At 36.1% G+C, this 17,744-nt stretch overlaps 1 protein-coding gene across 1 annotated transcript in view; it reads left to right on the top strand.

Annotated features, from left to right (window-relative positions):
• Positions 1–17,374, top strand: part of AK7 (adenylate kinase 7) — a 32,563-nt gene extending 15,189 nt beyond the window's left edge. The window contains exons 13-18 of the mRNA XM_075031002.1: positions 1,102–1,230; positions 2,832–2,900; positions 3,879–4,076; positions 13,620–13,840; positions 15,987–16,145; positions 17,336–17,374. Coding sequence (XP_074887103.1) covers positions 1,102–1,230; positions 2,832–2,900; positions 3,879–4,076; positions 13,620–13,840; positions 15,987–16,145; positions 17,336–17,374 — 815 coding nt within the window. The remainder of the gene's footprint in view (positions 1–1,101; positions 1,231–2,831; positions 2,901–3,878; positions 4,077–13,619; positions 13,841–15,986; positions 16,146–17,335) is intronic.
• The last annotated feature ends 370 nt before the right edge of the window (positions 17,375–17,744 follow it).

Genomic DNA, 17,744 nt, shown 5'->3' with positions numbered 1-17,744 from the left:
CAGAACAGGGAACATAATTTATATAATATAAAGTAAACGGTTAGTGAAGCATATCTTTATCAAATTTTCAAAAAAAAAAGTATTCTAGTAAGAAAAAGAGTGCACTGTCATATGAAATTGTGGGTTTTTAAAATTACCTTATAACTCATTTTTGGCCATTTCTAAAAAGTAAATAGTACTTACTGAAGCCTGTAAAGAATTTTAAAGTCTGCAGATTGAAAAAGGTCCATAAAAATTGCCATTAATGAAAAGTAATTATAATCTACATATGAATAAAGTCATGTAGGTTTTGAATCAGTGCTTAACATTTTCCGTGCAGTATAAAGTGATCCCCCTTAAAAATGCATCCTATCACTAAAGGTTTACCTGATTTGGATCTTCTGTATCTGCAAAGCAATGAACTTGCAACACACCCAAAAGCTTCAATAATGACATCTATAGCAGCATCTCTTCTACATGCCTTGCTTTGTTGTTTAAAATAATAATGCCTTTTAAAATAGTAACATACTTTTATGATTACAATGGTTTATAAATATATAAGACTTTTAAAAGCTGAAGCAAAATAAAGTAGGAAACTGGAGTCAATGGTTGCAAAAGGACAAAATCAGGTCAAACCAAACTTTTTACTCCCACACATTTGTTCAACAATGTAGGCCAAGTTAATAAACTGCTTCATAGCTCAATCTATTGATCTGAAAATGAAACTTGTAAAATCTATCTCATGTTTGTTTTGTAAGACTATCTTTAAGTCTTACTGTTAATTGTAAATAGAAAACAATTGTTTTGTCACTTTTTTCTATAAATATTTCTTTGCTGCTTCTATTAAAATCTGATCGCATTTTTCTAAAAAAAAAATTTCAGGTTTAGTATCCTTAAAGTTCTAATATTTATATCTTTGTAAACTCAAATGTAATTTTATTTTATAGCTACACATTTATATTCCATAGGCCTCTGACAACATGTAATATACAAATAGTAACTCAAAATACATAAATTTTTTAGGGTCTAAATAGAAGTTTCTCTGATAAATGAATTAATAAAATAATTTCAGATATCTCTTTTCCATAAACTAGGTACCTATTAACCTTCTTTGTGTCTTAGGTCATCTAGATGATCAGTATGTTGTTAAATTTGTGAAGGATAAGCTCAAATCTATGCCTTGTAGGAATCAGGGATATGTTTTAGATGGGTTCCCAGAGACCTATGACCAGGCAAAAGATCTTTTTAATTGTAAGTACTGCTGCTTTTGGTTTTATTACTGCTTTTGGTTTTATTGCTGCTAATATGGTCATTATCATTATTGTTCTCAGTGCCATAGTATTAGAAGTGCATCAGCACTTGTCCTGGTTTCAGCTGGAATAGAGTGAATTTCCTCCCTACTAGCTGGTACAGTGCTGTGTTTTGGATTTAATGTGAGAATAATGTTGATAACACACTGGTGTTTAGTTGTTGCTAAGTAGTGCTTATCCTAAGTTAAAGATTGTTCAGTTTCCCATGCTCTGCTAGCAAGCAGGTGCACAAGCTGGGAGGGAGCATAGCAAGGACAGCTGACCCAAACTAGCAAAAGGGATATTCCATACCATAGAACGTCATGGCCCGTTTAGAAATTTGGGGGAGTTGGCTCGGAAGGGCAGATTGCTGCTTGGGCATTGGTTAGCAGGTGGTGAGCAACTGCATTGTGCATCACTTGGGTTTAGGGGGGGGTTATTTCTCTCTCTTTTCATTACATTATTATTATTTTTATTTTATTTTATTTTATTTTATTTTATTTTATTTATTAAACTGTTCTTACCTCAACCCACAAGTTTTACTTTTTTTCCAGTTGTCCTCCCCATCCCACTGGGAGCAGGGGGGAATGAGTGAGCAGCTTAAGTTGCTGGCTGGGCTTAAACCATGACAGCACTGTAATGACTGCAGTGCATTATACAAAACAAAGCTGTTTTCACATGATGCTTAAAATGTAAGAATAATTGTAATGCACCTTTTTTAATTTAATCACAAGGTGGTTTTCAGACTATATTTGCTGGCAAAGTACTAAGGAAATGCACAAATATGGAGGATGCTTTCTTGTTCTGTTGGTCTACTTCCCTCAAGCAAGCTCTAAAGCAGAATTTCCTCATAATATTTAAGGGCTGCTTAATGAGGGATGCAGCCAGTGCACCAATACATGTTTTGTGAGCCAGATTAGAGTGGGTATATTAGATCAGCTACAGTAGATATGACTTAGAGGAGCTCTGCAACATACACCTCAAATTGTGAGCAAGCACTTGTCCATGCATTAAGACCAAGAACCATCTCCATATGTAAATTACATCATGAGGTTTGAAGGAAAACTAAAACCAGCCTTGTTCAGTTTAATATGCTGGTCTGTAAATTATCATGCTCAGCTGATGCTCTTCAGGCAGTTTTACTGACTATACAAAATAGCAGAGACTTAGTGGCAGAAACCATTTTAACCATCCTATTATAAAACATTTCTACTTACTGTTCTGAGCCCTCTCTCTGTTTTTGGCAGAATAATGTACTTGTCAGAAGGAGATGCCAGGGTGAGGACAGCAGTAGGGACACATTTTAAAACTGTGTATGCAAGTGCATACTTCCGCTGTATAGGCAAACGACTCTTAGTGTCCCAAGGTAGAATTAGTGTCCCAAGGTAGCAGTACAAATTACTTACTGAATTCTCTAAACTGGTGTCCAGGTTAGATTAATTTCCAACAATTAGTATAATTTGAATATAGACAAACCTGTGTTTGTACTGGCACATTTTTAGCAAATATAATGATATTGTTGCTTCAAATGAAAATGTCGATAATTTCTTACTTTTGTTTTAGTGGAAAGTGAAGATGAAGAAGAAGAAATTAAAGGCAAAATACCTAAATGTGATATATTAATCATACCTGGTAAGTTTGATAGATTTCTTTTTAAATAAACAGGAATTTTCAAGTACTGCTGCCACCAACGAGAGGTCTAAAATATCACTCCATCTGTTCATATTTAATTTAATATAAATAAATATCTAATTTGTGTAATGCTGCTGCCCTCTTATTTGAAAGTGAACAATTAATCAAAAGGAAGGTTTTGGTTCAGTTTGTGGGTGTTTTATTCTTCTTTTTTTTTTTCTTTTTGTGAAAATACCATCAACTGTTGGCTGATAATAGTAGCTGCCTTTGTTGTCATTACAGCAGCTATTAATGGAATAAACATGAGCTCCTGAACTTGGCATATTAAAAAACCATAAGTTTATCTTTAGTGTGATATCTTGAAAGATGTTACCAAATTCATTTTAATGCATCAGTTAAGTTGGGAATTAAAATAGAGTGGTTTTCATCTATGCAGAAATGGCTTCATCCTGGTGTTTTCACTATTTTGATTTCTTTGGAAGTTTTGATTTCATTCAAACAATACATTTGGTATATTTTGCATTACAGATGTCTAGTTAGATAGTATAAATGCTGAATATCTCCAATGCTTAGTGTTTCAGTAAATGATAATTTACTGGCTTCAGAAGAAGTGAAGGAAATTCAGAACTTTCTGAAAAATTCCCTAGTCCTTGCACATACATGAAGGTTTGATTTAAAAAGCAGACTTCTAACAAGTTTGTAACCACTTATGAGTTGTTTATTTCTGAAGTAAATAATTTCTGTTATTCATAAACAAAACCACTTTTAGCCTCCATTTCAAAAGGAGAAATGTGAATGAATTATTATGATGTGCTGGAGAAATACCACTTTCTCTCCCATAACAAGTACCTTAGGTATGGGTTTGTTGGATTGTTTGACTTGCAGGATTGTTGTTTAAAATCTGTTTTTAACACAAAATAGGTAAGAAAGAGGAAAAACAATAATATATGGGCACTGATAATGTGTTCTTCTTCACAGAATTTGTTATTTCTTTGACCGCATCTGATGAATTCCTTATAAACAGAATAATAAATCTGCCAGAGAGAATCGTTGCTGGAACTCATTATACCCAGGACCAGTTCCTGCAATCTTTGAATCTATTCAGAGACTTAAACACAGAAGATAAGACTGTTCTCAACTATTTTGATGAACTTGAAATACATCCCCAGTTTATTGGTATGAAATAATAAAATTTAAAAAATTGTGTTGTTACAAATTTAACACTTGCGAAGATCATATAGTAAGTGTACATCTATAAATAATATTTTTAATTAATATTGCAGAATACAGATACAACAATCATTTAATTATATACTTGCAAAAATATCTGTATACTCAGAAGGATTCTGAATTGTTCTCATACTGTTAACCTGTTTTAAAAAATAGGGGGGTTAATTGTTCATTTTTGTAGTCTAAATTATCAAAATAATTTTCTGACTTATGTTACAGACCTCCATACTCCATCCTTCCAGATTGGTGTAATAGTATATTTTCATGGACTTTCAATATTATAGTTGCTTATATTTTTTTCTTTAGACTTATCCTCAGGTGCCATGACAATACATGGGTAATATGCAAATGATGAAGCATGAAAGAAAATTATTAGAAATTAAAGGTGGAAGGCTAGGGCTGAATCTGTTTTGCACTCTACCTGTATGTGAGAAAATTTGTCGTCCCTACACACTATCTAGAAAATTGTGATCACTGGGAAATCTTGAGAAAATTACTATAATCTGATTATTCAAAAACAGTGAGATCAGGGTGACAGCATTCTTAAGAAAAATTGGGGGGGAGAAGGGGAGAGAAAAGAAAGAACAGGGGGAAAACCCTGCAACTAAAATCAAACTGCTGATAGTTGGGATGTCCATTTGAGATGAGTTATGACAAGTTAGTTGTTCAACAGCCTCATTCATAATTGATTTCCTAAGTTTTTTTTTAATTTAATGTCAGTCATGGAGATTTTCTTGAGAGTAATACCATACATGTGTTGTTAGAAAGCATAGCAGAGGAAAAAAATAGTGTGTTAGTATAATCATTTTAGAATTGAGGTAATTCTGCTACAGAAAGTAAAATAAGAAATGGTAAATATTAAGGTCTGATGCCATCAATTGGTCATATTCTTATCTTATACACTTCTGGATATGCAAGTAGTAGCACTGTCCAAGACCATGTTTTATTTTGGTGGGGACTATAAAGTGTATACTCTGTGGTAGACTATTGCAGTGTTTTCTGTTAAGAATTATGCCCAAAGATTACTCTTAAACTCTAGTCCATTCCTAATAAGGAAAATCACTGGCCTACTAATTTTAATTACTGAGTTTTCACAACTCTGACGTTCAGTGACTTCCAGATGATTTTCACATTCAGTTTATAGTGTTGATTCTTATCTTCAAAGGAGCATTGTCTTTAGGTCCTTTTTATCTTAGGAACTGCCTTTTTACCTATAATCACATCACTGATTGTTACCCACCAAAGTATGCAAGCACATAGGCTTCTGTTGTAAAATGGTAAGGACAGATTGCAAAGATAACTTCAGTGAGGAACTGAAGCTCTGCCAATACCCCTCCATTCTAGCTGATGTTCCAGATGTTTTATCAGATCCATAGAATTAAGTAGCATCAGATTTAAGCAGACCACCAACTGCTTTCTCAGTCATACTCTGAAGGAATTTAGTGGGAAATGGTTAAAAAATTGTGTTTGATTTTTTAAATATTGACTCAAATTAATCAAATGCTTCTTCCACTTTAATTTTAGAAAATCATAACATATGGCTTTATGAAATGCTTTTATGATTATTATTTTTTCTGAGTCTGAAATATGATTAGCACAAAGGAGTGGGCTTCAAGATTCTGGAAACCCTCCTTTGCTACAGTGACTCACTGAATGAAGTCTGCAAGTCAGTTATCTTGTTTCTTGTTTTTCTCATCTGCAAATTGGGGATGGTAACACACGCATGTTAGATCATCTACAAAAAGGCATGATAAAATTATAGCAGCAATTTCCTTTGAAGATCTTAATTTACAAACTCCTTTTCTGGTGATCTTTCCTCTCAGCATCAGTGCTAACCTCATTTTTTATTTAAAAGGTATTTATTTGGGGGGATAAATGCAGTTAATTATGATTGCTGTAATATTTGCATTGTAATCTTCCTTGGCCATCTAAGAAAAAAATGCAGTCTTTGACACCTCAAATTGAATGCTGAGAGAGTTCTTAGCAATACTTTAAATGACTAGAAAAGTGGTTTGCACTGTAATTTTTATATCCAGGTACAGCTAAAATTGCAGAAACAATGGACTGCTTGACATAGAAAATGTATTATTCTTTTAATATGGAATACTTCAGGAATGTAATTCCTGATTTTTTGAAAGAAGTAGCTGTAAAAGAAATTTTATTATGGAGAATTATGTTAGTTTTCTCCTCAATTCAGTAGCAGAGTTTGTACTTCAGGTCCAAATCACAAACACTTAAATTCTTGGAATAATGGTGTTAGTATTAGACAGCTATCTTCTGTCTGAATTAGTGATTAGAAAGAAATGAGAAGCATACTTTGCCAATGGCTTTCAAAATAACTTCATAAAGCAGAGGACTGTGGAGTAGGGACTACTGGCTTCTCACCTAAATTCTGTATTCCAGTTGTTCTGGGGGTTCTCCTTCCTCTGCTTGCTCTCCTTACCAATTTCTGTGCCTTTACATCTCCAGTCCCCTACCACTGAACGAGCCCTTCATCTTTGTATTCTCTGGATACCTGAAATGCCCACTTTTCCTCTTTACCACGCACATTTCTATATCCCTTCTGCCAGATGCCTCCCCACGCTGAATGCATACAGAGCCCAGAAAGCCCTGGAGACAATCTCCATTTTTCTGTGTTTTTTCTTTTCCTTCTTTTTTTGCAAGTTTAATATGCAAGTAGCCTCCAGCAATTAAAAGGGAGAAGGAATGAAATGAAAGAGAAGGTCTTGCTCAGTCTCTATGCTCCTGCATGAAGCTACAGATTTGTTTTGTAGATATAACACAGTAAGAATTCAACTAGAGATAGGTCTTTGTATTTGTAAATCTGTATGAGTGAAAACTTTGGAGTTTGTTGCCAAATCCTTACAAACTATTGTGTAACCTGCGGGGGAGATGATAGGGTCAAAAGCTGATGGTTTTATGCATCTGGATAAGTTGACATAAGAGTAGTGACAAGAACATCTCTGATAGTTGAATGACCTCATTTTCAAGTTTCAAAACTTAGGAAAGCTGCAACTAATAAACAGAAGAGTTGTAAAAATTATTTTAATATATTTCTCCTTTCATCAACTTAAAATGACAAACTATTTTAGCTGAAACTGTTGTCCTAAAAGCAGATTTGTTACCCAGTGTGCAATAGACCAATCTCACACACTCAGGCGAGATAATGCTTTTTATTCAGGCCTGGGTGCTCGGTGGACTTTCCACAAATCAAGCACACCAGGTTCATCATCTTTTATACAGTAACAATTGCATATATTTTATTAAGCTACTCCTATCTAGTACATATTCAAACTAATGCATATGCATAGGATTATATAACCATGACACATCAAATGCCTTCTCCGCATGTGCCGGGGTCTCGGGTGGTCTTCGGTGGTCATTTGGGGAGGCATCGTCTCCTCACTTTGACCACTAAATCCCTCTGTATCGGGTCAATAGTTCATTTTCCTGCCAAGAGGGATGCATCATCAATCAGGAAGAATAGAAAGGACCAGAATGATCTTGGCTACTTCTCTAGGTATTATTAAAAATGTTTGAAGTTGAAAATGATTAACTAACTTAATTTAAAACAGGATTTTCTATATCTGACATCAATATTTCCCTCTTTGAGACTTATGATGGTATTTAATATCCATCCTAAGTCTCACACTATTCCTTTGTAAATTCCTGGTCTACATAATGGATTGTTATTCTTCACCCAAATTATCAAAATATTTATAACCACTAGCAACTTCATTATTGTTTCTGCAAGAATACTATACTGTAACTTAATATTGGGTTTTGTTTAGTTTCAATTTTAAAGGTCCTTTGGCGTGGAAGTCCATAAGGGGGGTGGTATCTTCTTTATTCTAGTATAGTGAATCTAGGATTCAACCCCCTGGAGCTTCACTGCAGTGTTTGTAGTCAGTAGCACTTGATAGGGTCCTCTCCACTTCTCCATGAGTGGTTCATCTTTCCATGTCCACAGAAATACTGTCTCCTGGCTTGAAGGAGTGTACTGGTGAATCCAAAGGCACAGGAGCTTTAACCTGGATGTATTTATGGAGAGTTAATGACTTTGCCCAAAGATATTAAATAATCCCCCAAGATTTGTTCTCCTTTCAGGTGCATCTGACTATCTTTTTCCAGTCAAATTTGTAACACAAGGCCTTCCATACAATATTTCAAATGGACTAATCTTCTCTTTTGTCCTAGGTGTTATTCTGATTTTAAGTAATGCCAGAAGCAAGACTTCAATCCATTTCATCTAAGTTTCCTGACATAATTTTTTAATTTGTTGTTTGTTTGATTCATTCTTTCTACTTTCCCACTAGACTATGGTCTCCATGGAGTGTGTAGATCCTATTTTATCTGTAAGAATTTAGAAATTTCCTGTATGATTTCTACTACAAAATGGGGTCCCCGATCTGAAGAAAATCCTTTGGGAACTCCAAACCTAGGTATTATTTGTTTCAAAAGCACTTTTACTACCTCCCTGGCTTTGTTGGTGTGACACGAGAAAGCTTCTGACCAACCTGAAAAGGTATCAACAATTGCTAATAAATATTTATATCCTTTACACTCTGGTAATTCAGAGAAATCAATTTGCCAATAATTCCCAGGTATAAAACCTCTTCTTACCTCTCCTGGTAAGGGTCGTCTTTGAATTTTGGGATTATTCTTCAAACAGATTTCACAACCTTGTGTAATTTAGCAATTTTTAGCATGTTAATGCCTATGGCATTCATTCTCACCATTTCTACCAGGGCCTCAGTTCCCATATGAGTGGTACCATGTGTTCTTTTCATAAGTTTCCTCATTATTTAAGGGGTAACTATACATTGTCCATCTGAAGTTTTCCACCATCCTTCAGGAGTCTTAATACATTTTAGAAACTCAGCCAATTTATCTTCTTTCTCTGTATATTCAGGGACATTAACATTAAAAGCTCTTTCAGGAATTAAGGCTGCAATTTTTGTAAATGAAGCACCTCTTTTTGCAGTCTCCGTCTTTCGATTTCCTTTGATTATATCAGTCTCTCCAGATTGGTGTGCTCTGCAATGTATTACTGCCACTTCCTTTGGTTTATTGACTGCTTCAAGTAATCTCAAAATTTCTTTGCTATATTTTATAGGATTTCTTTGTGGTGATAATAACCCTCTCTCCTTTCAAATTGCACCATGTGCATGTGTTCTGAAATCTCTAAAGCTCGGGTTAATGCAATTAGTTTGGCTTTCTGAGCAGAAGTGTTCACTGGCAGCGATGTTGCCTCTATCTCTTCTTCCAGCATCTGTGTCTGCCCCCAGCAGTATGTCATCTACGTACTTTAATAAGGTAACATTAGCTTCCTTACCTTGCCACTGTTCCAGTGCTTTCCCAAGTATGTTACCAAAAATAGTGGGGCTATTCTTGAATCCTTGGGGAAGCACTGCCCAGCATAACTGCATCTTTCATCCTGTCAAGGGACTTTCCCATTCAAAAGCAGTTTCTGACTTTGTTCTTCTACAGGGATGCAGAAGAAAGCATCTTTCAAGTCCAGTACTGTAAAATAAACATTAGAATCAATAATAGTCATTAGCAAGATATAGGGATTAGGTACCACCGGATGGACATCCACTACTATTTGATTGATAGCTCTTAGATCTATACTAATCTGTATTCCTGTGAATGTGGCTTTTTAACAGGTAGAACTGGAGTGTTACAGTCTGACTGGCACTCTTGCAACAGTCTGTACTTGAGGAAGTTGTTTATGATAGGTTCCAATCCAACATGGGCTTCCAATTTTATAGGATACTGTTTTCATCTTACTGGCTTAGCTGTTGCCTTCAATTCTATTTTTACTGGTTCAGCAGATTTAGCTCTTCAGGTTTCTCAGTTGCCTATATGAAGGGAGTTACAGCATCTTCTATTTCTGCAATGGAGTTGACTTCCTTTTCTTTGTCTTCTGCTGTCCCAAGTGTTCCTTTAGTACATATATCTGCGCTTCCCAGGCATTATTTTGCGGAATATGGACTCTTATTTTATTTGCATCAAAACTTATTTGTGCCCCTAATTTATTCAACATGTCCCTTCCCATTAGAGGTGACGGGCATTCTGGCATGTATAAAAACTCATGTACAAACATCTTGTTACCAATTTTACACTCAGTTGGTTGGAAAAAGGGTTGTCGTGGTTTAACCCCAGCCAGCAACTAAGCACCACACAGCCACTCACTCACTCCCCCCCCCCCAGTGGGATGGGGGAGAAAATAGAGAGAAGAAGTAAAACTCGTGGGTTGAGATAAGAACGGTTTAATAGAACAGAAAAGAAGAAACTAATAATGATAATAACCCTAATAAAATGACAACAGCAATAATAAAAGGATTGGAATGTACAAATGATGCGCAGTGCAATTGCTCACCACCCGCCAACTGACACCCAGCTAGTCCCCGAGCAGCGATTCCCCCCGCCACTTCCCAGTTCCTAAACTAGATGGGACGTCCCATGGTATGGAATACACCGTTGGCCAGTTTGGGTCAGCTGTCCTGGCTGTGTCCTGTGCCAACTTCTTGTGCCTCTCCAGCTTTCTCGCGGGATGGGCATGAGAAGCTGAAAAATTCTTGACTTTAATTAAACATTATTTAGCAACAACTGAAAACATCAGTGTTATCAACTTTCTTCTCATACTGAACTCAAAACATAGCACTGTACCAGCTACTAGGAAGACAGTTAACTCTATCCCAGCTGAAACCAGGACAAGGGTCTAACCTCTCATTTTCCCATTGCACCAATAACAGCCATAGAATATTTACTCATAGGTCTTTACAATTATTTAATACCAAATAAGCCAAATAAGTTGCTCCTCTGTCAACTAAAAACTTAACTACATCATTCCCCATTTTAATTTCAACCAGGAGTTCGGCTGGGGACTCTATCTTTTCAACCCCCGGTTCCTGTCAATCGGAGTCTTCATAAACAACTCCAGTTAATTCCTCCAGTATAAGTATTGCTGTAGGAGTTAAAATCTGATTAGACTGTCTTTAGGGGCATTCATTTTTCCAATGTCCTCTTTCTTTGCAAATAGTACCCTGGTCCTTATCTAAGGGGATCCTAAATTCCATATTTCTTCTTATCCCTTGGCTCTGCCCTTGTCCTCGTCCCCTTCTAAAATCTTGACCTCTAGATATGGTCTGAGCCTTGACAAAAGCAGCAGCCAATATTGCTGCTTTTTGCTTTCTATCCTTCAATTATTCCTTTTCATTTTCTTTTTTCTCAGCCTCTTCTCTATTATTGTATACTTTATATGCAATTTCAATCAGCTGGGATATTGTCATCCCAGACATTCCATCCACTTTCTGTAATTTCCTTCTTATATCTGATTGTCTTACAAACAGGGTGGTAAAAGACATTTTATTAGCTTCATCTTCAGGATTTAAATCTGTCCATTTCCTGGCCACCTTGCATAATCATTCATAAAAAGCAGATGGATCTTCTGTTTTACCTTGTACCACTTGATATAATTTAGCGAGGTTTTTTGGTCTAGATATCCCCTTTTTTTTTTTTTTATTCCATACAGAATTAGCTGGTGGTATTGCTTAATCATTAACCTCCCTGTACTCGAATTCAGGTTCCAATTAGGCTCCTGAATTGGCATAAACCTGTCACGGCCGTTTCTGGCATTCTGCCCTTCATTGTCCTCCCTTGCCTTTTTTATAACCATTCTTTTTTTGTCTGGTGTGAACAAATTATTTAACAATAGTTGAATATCCTGCCAGTCCAGGTTATGGTTTTCAATAATCACCTAAAAGATCTACACATTTTATCAGGGTTATCTCAATATGATCGGCAGACTCTTTCCAATTCATTAAATCTGATGTCATAAATGGTACTTTTATATATACCAGCATACCATCCGGACCCACTGCTTGGCAAAGGGGGGCCTGAATTACAGGATGCTGTTGTGCTCGAGTTCTGCCTGCTATTGGACTAAAAGCCTCATTACCTCTGTTGCTATCTTCCCCCTCCAGTAGCAACACTTTCCTTATCTGGAGCTACTAACATCTGGATATCCTCCTCCTCATCTTCCAGTTTTAGGCACCTTTTTCCCAATACTACAAGCAGAACAACACCTTGGTGCTTTCTTAATATCCTCCATCATCATCATTACATTTGAATCAGAAGTTAACAGATTACATTTTTTCGGTATTTCATGGTTGTTCCTTAATGAGAAAAACAAATCAACATATGGCACCTCATCCCATTTATCCAATCTTCTATGAAACAACATTAATTAAAAATTGCATTATAGTTCAACAATCCCTTTTCTGGCCACTTTTCCCCATCATCCAATTTATATTTCAGCTACCACTGAGTACAGTACTCTGTCAGCTTCTTTTCTGTTAGGCGATGCCCTCCAAACTTGCCCCAATGTTTTAAAATACAACCTAATGGTGAACAAGGAGTTTCTGCTGACTGCTGGGCGCCCATATTTCTCCACAGAAAGAACATTCTCAACCAAGATTTCATACAATCCAATCACCGCTGTCAAATGTATATGATCAGCTTTTCCTATGCATGCAAGTGCTGTAATATCATATACTCCAGTCGTCACTGTCAAACACATATGATATACCAATTATTCATCAAACTAGCAATATCTCTTAGCAAGCATTGCACTATGGTGTCGCTTACCCGCTCCAGCTGAGGAGAATACTTGCAGAGTCCCTGATCAAAAGGTCAGTGCATGCTGGAGTCCGGAAAGCAGCATCTCCCTGCCAGTGGCTGGCAAGTTGATCCAGGCAAGATGTCACGGCAGTCCCATCTGGGTCACCAAAAACTGTTGCGGATTCATTACCCAGTGTGCAATAGACCAATCTCACACACTCGGGCGAGATAATGCTTTTTATTCAGGCCTGGGTGCTCGGTGGACTTTCCACAAATCAAGCACACCAGGTTCATCATCTTTTATACAGTAACAATTGCATATATTTTATTAAGCTACTCCTATCTAGTACATATTCAAACTAATGCATATGCATAGGATTATATAACCATGACACATCAAATGCCTTCTCCGCATGTGCCGGGGTCTCGGGTGGTCTTTGGTGGTCATTTGGGGAGGCATCGTCTCCTCACTTTGACCACTAAATCCCTCTGTATCGGGTCAACAGTTCATTTTCCTGCCAAGAGGGACGCATCATCAATCAGGAAGAATAGAAAGGACCAGAATGATCTTGGCTACTTCTCTAGGTATTATTAAAAATGTTTGAAGTTGAAAATGATTAACTAACTTAATTTAAAACAGGATTTTGTATATCTGACATCAAAACTAGTACAGAAAATCAGATATAGAAAACTTCATTCTGTGTAGCAAAAAATTTGACATTTATAAGCAACTGAAACCAACATCATATACTTGAAAATTCAAACAACATGAAAACTGTGTATTTTTAGGTCTTGCAGTCATTTACTAATGTCCATTGATAATTGACAAAAGTCTTGAAAATTTCTCTCTGTATTTTTTGAAAGATGTAGCCAAATTTGAAGACCCTGAGAACAGACTTATCGTAAAAGAGATCATCAAAGAAATTGGGGAACCTCGGAATTATGGTTTGACAGATGCAGAAAAGGAGAATTTGGAACGCAAAGCAGCTGAGGAACTTCTTGTCAAAGAAGCTCAAGAAAAAGCTGAACGAGAGCGTAAGGAAGCTGAGGAAAGGGCTGAAAGGATGGCAAATTGGGAAGAGTGGGTAGGTTAACACATATTTTTGGGAAACCATTATTTATGTGTTTTAGATGGCTTCCAGCAATCTGTTATGTAAATATACTCAGGAAGTACGGCATAAATTCTCTAGTTCCTTGTATCATATGTTAGATCTGGGTTACACTATCTTCACGCTGCATTTTGAGGCCCAACCTAAGGAATATAGTCTCTTTTTAATTACAGACAGACCTTTTTTTTTTGGCATGTTGGTATCAGCATGTCTCTCAGATACTTTTATGATACTCTTCTTGTTGCTGTGCCGTAGCTTTTTTATTTTACCATTTATAAATAACTACTATAATCAGTGGTGATTTTCCATACCTAGTCTTCTAGGACTTTAGCATTTTGCTCACTTTACTTCTAAGCAGCTGACCAAGTCTTAATTATCATGCCTTTCAAACAAATTTTTAACTCAACACTGATCAATATTCCAGTCTGCATTGCAGAAAGGCTTCTGAGCCTGCCAGAGAAACACCTTTGAGAGCTGAATCCTCAGTTCAGTGAGGACCACCTGACGCAGTCTGGAGGATGCTTTTTGTTTGCTAATACTTTAATAAGTACTTGGTATTTAGGCTAACTGACCTCACAGGATTTGCACATGATGCTTTTTCCTTATTTACTTTGCCACACCTGAGGACATTTTAGGTAAATAACCTGAGATGCATACTATAAGAATGTTCTTCACATCCAAAGTCAGGTTGTTTCACCAGAAGGCAGTAATTCTATTGTCTTATTTTAGAGCTATTTAAAAACAAACTGATCATTCCACAGAGAAATCCTTTTCTTACATTTGAATGGAGAGATAATAGCTTGAAATTACTCACTTTTAAAGAAGCATTTACATTGGTCTGATGTTGGCTTGTAAAGACGTTTTCTTTGTTATCTCTATGCTTATTTACAGCTTCATTCAAGATTAAATAGGATTTTGTACTCTCTGTAAACTTGTCTAAAAGATTAGTAAGGGTAGTTAACGCATTTTTAGCTATATTCAATCCAAAGCCATCTAACTTTCAAGAAAGCAAACCGTGCATTATTCAAAGTAGGTGTTTAAATAAAATGTGTGCTTAAGTTTATCCTTTTAAATAGGCAGATGCTCAGGAAATCTAAGCAACTATTCATTTGCCCTTGAGACTGTAGATTAGCTGCTGTCTTTGAGTACTGACCAAAGACCACTTGCAGGATTTATTAAATAGCACTCCTGGATTGAGTGAATAAGGTAAATATCCTTTCCATATATTGATATATCTGTTCTATCTGAACATTGCTTTTGTATTATGCCTTAAGTATAGAAAAGCAGTCTTCAGAGTGTCATCTGCTTGCTGTATCTATATATGACTCAGGCTACTGATGAATAAAATGAGAGAAGAGAGAACAATAAAAATGTTTTTGATTAATCTTCTGGCTAAAACTATTATGGCATGCTATTAAGTGCTATTAAATGGAAGAAAGAAAAACTCACGGTGGTTTTATTTCTGCCCCTCTACCCCCTACTTTTTAAGTGTAATCATTGTATTTGATTTAACCTGAATTCAAGAATAATTTTAGCTGGTGTAAACAGATGTAATTCACTGTGGTTTTAGTCTATTTAAGTCTTATCCCCCTCGAAAACTGACATAAATGAAATAAAACCAAAACAAAGCAAAGAAACCAAACCCAAAACAAACAAACAAACACAATTTAGAATTAGAGAGTCGCAGCTCTCTTCTGAGTAAAAATACTCTCCTTCCCCTCCAGTTCAACGAACCCTCAAGAAACTGTCTGCATTTGCAGCAGTACTCATTTTTTAAGTGATACAGTGTATTTCAACCATTTTGCCAAATTTCTTATGGAAACAGGACAGGACTGGAAGACTTCAGAATAAACCTCCTTTTAGGTGTTAAAGAGAGAAAAATAAAATAACTTTACTAAGGAGATTATTTTTGTTTTCATCACATTAAATTCTTTATCCTCAGTGTGCTGTGCACTCTAAATTTAATAAGCAGTTCATAGTTTTTCATGCCAAGTTGTGAGCTTTAAAGTTCTGTCCACAGCTTCTAGCAGTATTTTTTTCTCTAGGCCACCACCGTTATTCAGTCAAGTGCTATTTGGTAGATGTAAATCTTATTCTTTATGATTTTGTTCATTATTTGTAGAATAAACATCTGGAGGAAGTGAAAAGACAAGAACAAGAGTTATTGGAGGCCCAGTCCATTCCACTGCGAAACTATTTAATGAAAAACGTCATGCCAACGCTTATGCAAGGGATAAATGAATGCTGTAAGATCAGGCCAGATGATCCAGTCGATTTTCTGGTAAGGTGATTACATCTTTTTTTCTTAAATATGTTTGAAAAAGCTTAATGAAAATATTCATGTAGACCCCCAAAAATCTGTTAACATAAGGACTTAAATTCCTTTTCCCCACTGTCATGATAACAATTAATTAACAGATAGTATCTGCAATTATGGTAAGCAGTAACTATTTTGAAAACTAAAAACCCAGCAACCACTCTTTATGGGATCAGTTGATGCTGTGTATCAAGTAAGGGCATAATCCAGCTTTGCTAAACAGTCACAGGACAAGAATCACTAGCAGAATGGGTTTCTCTTTGGTGTGCATGCTCTGCACGCCTTACATATCCTGCCAATTCTGCTGTGACAGAGGCCTGTAGAAAGGGAGACATCGCTCTCCAAGCTGATTACACCCCTCTAGGCACAATAGGACACATTACTGTAATGATTAAGAAAGCTCTTCAGTAATTCCCTTCACAATACACAGATAAATTAATGAGTAAATCCTATAAGACATTTATAGAATAATTCAGTTGCAAAGGACCTCAAGAAGTTATCTAGTTCAACTTTCAGCTGAAAGCAGGGTCAGCGTTGCAGACAAGAATTCAGATGCTGTAAAGTTATTGCTGTACTGCTGTTCTTCCTGCACATCCTAAGAAAGTTATTAACAAGCTATAACTGTTTTAATGAAAAGAGGCATTTTATTAACCAAGTAAAAGCTTAAAACGAAAGCGTCAGTGTTGCATGCCACTTTAGGCACTAAGGAATATTTGTTTTAACCTTTTTGCTTACTGATGAGTGACAACTACCTGTAGCTGTAGGAGCATGAGGTCTTCCCTAACTGCATAACTTTTAAAGATCTGTATTATCTGCTCTTCTGGGTCCAGAAATCAGGCCCTAGGGCACTCCCTAGGATTTTCCATGGAGTGACAAATACTGTCATTAATAGCTCACTTCCTTCTCTTGCCCAGGATAGATAGAGGTGGGGTGACTGCTACCAAGAGGGAGAATGAGGTGGATGGTATTTTGGATGGTATTTCTGGAGAGAGGTTTCTCTGACATATCTGCCAGAAATTACATTTTAGAGGCGTTTAATACTTTCTGTGATTTTGTTTAAAGCAATGTGATCCACTATTTTTTTGTTATTTTGTGTAACTTTTAAAATTGAAGACTTGAAAGTAAGTGTAACCTTGAAATTCTTCTGTTTCTAGGCAGAATATCTCTTCAAGAACAGTCCTGATATTGAATGAGATAAATGTTAAATCCTAACAGCTGTCAAAATTGTGAAGTAGAAGGGAAGAACATTTATCATGCATTTTAAATATAAACACTTAGTTTCTGAATTTATTTTTGTTTAGGCTTACTATGTAATCTCCATTTTTATTTCTCACACTTTATTACTATGTTGTATTGGTTTTTTAATATTCCTTCTACAAAAGTACCATTTATTGCACATATTGATTAATACATCTACACATTTGTATTTTGTATGTTTATTTGAAACTGTGAACCATAAGAATCTGTTCTCTCTCCAAAATTTTCTTCCCAGATTTTTTCAGTTACACATTCTATTTAAGCAGTATATTCTTGTCCTGATCCATAGCAGATGTAGGCAGCTAG

Source organism: Buteo buteo, chromosome 6 (genome assembly GCF_964188355.1).
Source record: "Buteo buteo chromosome 6, bButBut1.hap1.1, whole genome shotgun sequence".
Taxonomy (NCBI): Eukaryota; Metazoa; Chordata; class Aves; order Accipitriformes; family Accipitridae; genus Buteo; species Buteo buteo.
The sequence above is the reverse complement of the archived record's forward strand: the minus strand, read 5'-3'. Positions and strand labels throughout refer to the sequence as shown.